This window comes from Aphanomyces astaci, assembly GCF_000520075.1.
Source record: "Aphanomyces astaci strain APO3 unplaced genomic scaffold supercont1.382, whole genome shotgun sequence".
NCBI lineage: Eukaryota > Oomycota > Saprolegniomycetes > Saprolegniales > Verrucalvaceae > Aphanomyces > Aphanomyces astaci.
Window position 1 is genome coordinate 1 of NW_009798645.1, and position 6,031 is coordinate 6,031.

At 47.0% G+C, this 6,031-nt stretch overlaps 3 protein-coding genes and 1 pseudogene across 4 annotated transcripts; 1 reads left to right on the forward strand and 3 right to left on the reverse strand.

Moving 5' to 3' along the window:
- Positions 1-602: 602 nt before the first annotated feature.
- On the reverse strand, positions 603-950 carry H257_19164 (hypothetical protein; the record flags this gene model as incomplete). The annotated part of the gene is made up of 1 exon (XM_009848311.1): positions 603-950. The coding sequence occupies one exon, from the start codon at positions 948-950 to the stop codon at positions 603-605; it is 348 nt and encodes a 115-aa protein (XP_009846613.1).
- A 1,991-nt stretch (positions 951-2,941) lies between these two features.
- H257_19165 (hypothetical protein) lies at positions 2,942-3,718 on the reverse strand (the record flags this gene model as incomplete). The annotated part of the gene is made up of 1 exon (XM_009848312.1): positions 2,942-3,718. The coding sequence occupies one exon, from the start codon at positions 3,716-3,718 to the stop codon at positions 2,942-2,944; it is 777 nt and encodes a 258-aa protein (XP_009846614.1).
- A 305-nt stretch (positions 3,719-4,023) lies between these two features.
- On the reverse strand, positions 4,024-4,088 carry H257_19166 (annotated as a pseudogene). The gene has a single exon. The product of its transcript is annotated as a tRNA-OTHER (tRNA).
- A 1,301-nt stretch (positions 4,089-5,389) lies between these two features.
- On the forward strand, positions 5,390-5,818 carry H257_19167 (hypothetical protein; the record flags this gene model as incomplete). Its single annotated transcript, XM_009848313.1, has 1 exon — positions 5,390-5,818. A coding segment is annotated over one exon (429 nt), but the record flags the coding sequence as incomplete, so codon positions are not given.
- Between the last annotated feature and the right edge of the window lie 213 nt (positions 5,819-6,031).

The following is a 6,031-nucleotide window of genomic DNA, read 5'->3' on the forward strand; positions in this document are numbered from 1 at the left end:
GGTTGGACAATGTCACGCAAGCAATATCGACAGCTTCTGACCTCTCCGCCGGCGCGATCACATCGGTCCGTCAAGACATGGCAAACACATTGTTCTCTGCAGCACAATCAATTTTCCCACAAACCAGTCCAACCAGCCAGGCCAATGCAGGGGACAGGGCTCAGGTATCAAGTCAACTTCACGAAGCGCCTCCAACACACGAGCCGCATTGCAATCAACCAGACTTTGCCATGTCCAGGCAGATTGCAACCGTCAAGCAAGCATGGCGTGAGTATCAATTTGGTTTCCACCCAAAACCAGCGATCAAGGATCTGGAACGGGCTGGCAAGGTTTGGCGGCGGACCAACTCCGAGACACAGTTCTTCATCCGACGACGACCATTGTACCATGCCATTGAGCTCCTCCAACAACAAGGCCTTTCTGAGGATGCAGCCGTGTCACTATTGGAAAGTTGTCTTGCTAGATTCAAGCATCTCAGGTCCTTTTGTGATGAGCTGAAGAAGGTGATCGCGGAACATCATGCATCTCGCCGTAATTTGGAGGACATTTTGCGCCAATACACCACAGCGTGACTTGGACCAGTTCATGTTATTTCACCTTAACTAGAATCTGTAACCACGGCTGTAGACCGTAAAGAGCTCGCTGTTCGCCTTGATTTTCTTCGTGATGACAATGTACGCAGACTCAGCAAACTCCTTGTAGTCGCAGTTCATGTAGCAGTGATGCTCGCGCGATGCACGGTTGACAAAGGATCCGATTCCTTTCCCACGCTCCAGTTCACGGAGCCCGTCAATCCACATGGGCTTCGATGCTCCCGTGATCTGCAGAGCATACAAGTGATTGGTCGGGGCATCGGGAACCAGTTGACCGTCGTAGGCAGTGACCACGTCACCAGGAACAAGGTCAACAGCCGCAAACACTCCGAGACCTGCATTCTGGATCGACGACATCTTGGTGTAGACGATGGGATCCTTGGCTTCATGGACCCCACGCTTTCTCGCGTCGCGACGCGAAAACGCATCGCGCTTTTCTTCAACGGTCGAAAGCGAAACAAGGGCACGAATTGCCGCTTGTTTCTCGGACCACTTTGCCTTTGGATTCAGATTGGTTAAAACTCTCCGAATAGTGCACGTCCATTGGCTATGACCAGAACGACTGATATCTGGAATATCAGCTCCAAAACCTCTCCAATTCTATTGATATCTTGGATATCAATTTTATTGGTCATGACCGCAGTCATAAACCTCTCAAATTTTTGTGACCGCTGGGTTGATATTTCCTATGCTGCACATCGCATGATGAAAGATCGAGTTCCTGATCAAAGACTTGATGACAAACTTGAAGTACGACAACAAATGTTTTGGAAGAATTCACGTTGTTGCTAATTCGTCTAATGTACAGGGCTACTGGAGAAAAGGTGTATCCGGATGTAAATACTGTAATTCCCACATTGAAACAGTTTTTCGGGTCAAAACAACAGTTGACTGTGAACTGCTTTACAGTTAATGAGGGAATTATTCCTGATATTGTCATGATGATTTGCGTTGACCAGAATTGTATACCTCAATCTCGCACTTGTTTGGGCTAGGAAACGCTTGTAATTGCCTCCTAAGACATCGTGATTGTGAAGTACGATCGATTTGTGGGCTGGCCACCTTCAGACTCCAGTGATGCAACGATTGAAAGATTCCGCATTTGTCTGTGAAACAGGCATTTTTGTATGCGCAAGGTGAACCACCTTTCGAATTCCATAAATAATTCTGAAATTGTTTAGTTTCAATTAAATCTGTCTTCAATTTTGTATTCTTGATAAAAAAATTTCATATGTCGATGTGTTTTTGGAATTCGCAAGGTGAACTGCCTGGCGAATTCAAATTTGTCCAATCAGATGCCGTGAAATCAAAAATCGCCTACGTAGATTCATCATGCATAGAAGTTAATACTTTCTACACTGATCGGGGACTGTGGTGGCGGTTGACGCAAGACATCACCGCCGTCGTGGGCGCACTCAGGTTCGTCCAATGGGGAGAAGCCAAGGTCACCGCGAAATCTGCTACTTCGACAAACGCCAACATGTGGTCATCCCTCTCTTCGACCATCCAGCCCGTGTCGGTGCTGCGCACCGAACCTATCGTGTGCTCATGCGCTTGTGGGAGCGGTGGTGCAAGCCGCCTTGGTGGCACCCATCGCAAGTGCTGAAGTGGCCGCTTTAGCAGTTGCTATGGGTTCTACGAAGACGTCTTTCGTTGGCCCACGAGAGATGTTTCGTAAACAGTGGTATTTTTCTATACTTGACACTGCATATAAAATCCAGCATAAAGGAAATCGATACTTCTGCTTTACGAAACAAATGTTTCGTGACTGTATTGAATCTGTTTCGTACTAACTTAGTATTTGTTTCGTAAATCGTGTATACCTTGTATCTAACGTTACATACAGTATTGTTAATTGAGGTTTGGATTACCGGTATCATACAATATTGTGCTGCTTCCGCTGAAATTTTCACTTTTGGGGACGCCAACGAAATGATGCCACGTTTTGATTCGTCATAAATATGAAATTTTACCCAGTTACGCAGCAACGCACGTTTACTGTTAGGCGTGATGCATTTACAGTTAATATGAAAGCTGATGACATGGTTGCGGGTAAAGAACAAGATATGGGTTGTGGCGATTGCACTTATTTCGCATGCGTGAAGTGACCTCAAACATGGCAAAAAACTGAATATAGCGTACTATGGGCGTGGTCATATCCTGCAATAAGCATCGTAACACAGTCTGATACTCATTACGTAATACTGGTTATTCATCAAATTAACGATGTTTACCACAAACACTATAACGAGCGAGTTTGGCTTTCCATAAGGAAGTCGGTTGTATGTTCAACTAAGTGGGTTGTATGTTGGCCATGTCGCTTTCATTATGGCACGCGCAAGCTTGACTTACTTCGGCAAGTACGGTTTAATGAAGTCACGAGCAGCGCTGACGCGTGCATAGATACCTGGTATGTCGAGCTCACCACATTTAATGCCCCAGCTGGCCACCCCCACCAAGCGCACGTCACCGTTTTCTTCGGTGGTCAACGGTCCCCCCGAGTCGCCGGTACACGTGTCTTCTCCTTCCACCCCTCCAGCACCCAACATCGTATCGGTCACTGGGACGGGTAACAACGCAGCTGAGGTCCTTGTGTTGTTCCAGGTCTTGAGGCTGACCTCCTTGAGCACTTGCGATTGGGGGCCAACTCCTTTGACGTATCCCCAGCCGCGTACCCAGGTGAGCACGTCCGCCTCAACGAAGTCGAACGACACTGCCACAGGTTGGGTGATGGAGATGTCGTGGTCCAAGATTAGGATGCCCAAGTCGACGCTACTCTTGGGGTGCTTGAATTTCTGGATGATAGTGGCCTGTTCCCCGTCGGCAAAACCGGTTAAATAGTGCGTACCCACCACCACAGAAACTAGAGGATAGCTCAAACAATGCGCCGCTGTCAAAACGATATTGGGGGCGATCAGACTGCCGCCGCACACGGTCTCATTAACGGACGCCGCCTTGACCCCAGTCACATAAAGGTGCTTGCCGAATTGGGCTTCCTGGCCCCCGACGATTTCGAAACCGTCGTCTAGGACCTCATCGCCCCATGCGACTTTGGCTGGAACAATTTGGTCTTGAGCCAAGGCAGCGACGGCCACGGTCAAAGCGAAAAGGAGTGCGAACTTCATGATGGAAATTGGAAAATGAATGGTCTTTCACCTAGAGCCAAGTCAATCCAATCGTTTACGTCAGACTGTGATTGCACTAGCACACCAAGTACCAAGGTTAAACAAATGGATGGTTGGGATGTGTACAACAGACATACTGTACATCCAGATCTTGTCATTAACCCGCTAGGATGGACGAGTCAGCTATGGCGTCATAAATATCCAACAGCCTGGCCGATATTCTTGCCAGAAAAACCCACTAACGTTGCTGTATCACAAATTCAAAGATTAATTGAATTTGGATTATCATTTTTAAGACATTCCTCCGCGAGGGGATCGAACCGGCGACCTTTGAGTTAAAAGACCGATACTCTACCACTGAGCTATTTTCCATCCTCCTCACATATTCAAAGGATGAAGGATCTACATTTACAGTAACACTTGCAGTACGGTGGATTGATACACTGCGCGACATACGATCGTACTATCCGCATAAGCTTGCCTCCTTCGTGGTCTAAAAACCCGCTAACGTTAGCAGGTTTTTCTGGCAAGAATGCTGTGAGTATTTATTTATGACGCCAAAAGATGATTTATTCGTGACATCGTGGTTCCGTGCCACGATACATGATTGGTAGAAAACAATCACGCTGAAATTTTCAACCAATCACCTGGAATTTCATTTGCGATTTGAGAGGTAACTGGATAAAATCATGTGGAACTGTTTTCAGCCTATGGATATTTTCACTCTTTTACAGGTAGCAATCAACACCAATGGCATGATGTGGAGTCCTACAAACTGGATTAATTCTCCTCCTTAAGAAACACTAATAGCAATTTGGAGTAAAGGAACCCCTCCATCAAAGAGTCCCCAAAAGTGTCACGGAACCAGGCCCTCCGCGGAGGAATGTCTCAAAAATGATAATCCAAACTCAATTAACCATGCTCGTACTGGTACATATAATACAGACCTTTAGCAAAGTAAAGGTCGAACCTTTCTGGTATGATAATCCAAACTCAATTACATATCCTTTCTGGTAAGGCGTCAAACACGTGAACTGTACAGTGTACAGCTGTCATAGATGTTTATTAGAAATAGGACGTAATCTCATATCAGATGTACTAGTACTAGTACAGACAGTACAGTAGCTTTGCTCACTCATGCAATACAAACGTCTATTACACCTTTGGAACACCATCTATCCACTTGCAACCAGTTGGAAATGTTCCCCCACAGACCAGCCCCTAAGGGGCTGGTCTGTGAAAAACCATCCACGCTTTAAGGCAGGGATGTTATCCGAACTATTTTCGAGGATTCTGAAAATATATCAAAAAAAATTCTTAATTTCTATCGAAAGCGTGCAAAAGCAGGAACGGACACTCAAAAGCAGGGATGAATCATCCCTGCTTCAACTCAGGCGTTCCTGCTTTTGAGGTTGTGTTATCCGGAAAAATTCACGTTTTAGCCAATCAGGAGTCGTATTTGCGTGGAAGCGTGGACGGGAATGTTCACAGACCAGCCCCTAAGGGGCTGGTCTGCCATGCTATTATTTCCTATCCTGCACATCGCATGATGATTCTCAACAAGCGGTGGACTAGCTTGCTTGCGAACATGCTGATGGGTCAACTACCGAAGGCGAGGGCAGCGGGCGCATCATTGGTTATCACACCTTGGCAGCTTACGCAAATGCATTGATGGACATTTGGAAGTTTCAGTTCGACTTGAAGCAAAACCCGCTCATCCCAATACGTCCGGCGAGTGTGAAGGAACTGCTGAAGCAGAAGAAGATGGCGGTGGTTCAAAAGGAGAACACAGAGTTCGCTGATCGAGGACGTGGAACTATGGCAGACTGTGTGGATCCTGCAGCACTTCGGCAGATCAGCGACAAGTTCTTCATGGACGGCATCGAACAAGGCTTGAAACATCGTGCCGACAACCTGATGTCTTTGGCCTTGTGTACACGTGGTGACAACCTGCGCCGCTTGACGCTGTCTGAGATTGGTTTGGTTTCATTCGAGGGCGAAGGCGTCAATGGTGCAAGTCTGTTCCGCTGTGTGTGGCGCAAATCGAAGCGAAACCAGTATGGAAACGTTGAGCAGACAACATTCATGCGTCACAAGGACGTAACCCGTTGTCCATTTGGCGCTCTTGCGATGTACTTCTTCTTCCGTTGGCACATGGGTGATGAGCCATGGCCTGACCTCTCAGAGCGGAAACTGTGGTACGACATCTGTGTGTTGAAGGGGGCCACTCCAAGCACCGCAATGCAGTATTCCGAGCAGTACAAAGCAATCAAACGAAAGCACGAGCTCTTGGGTATTCAAACAACGACGAAG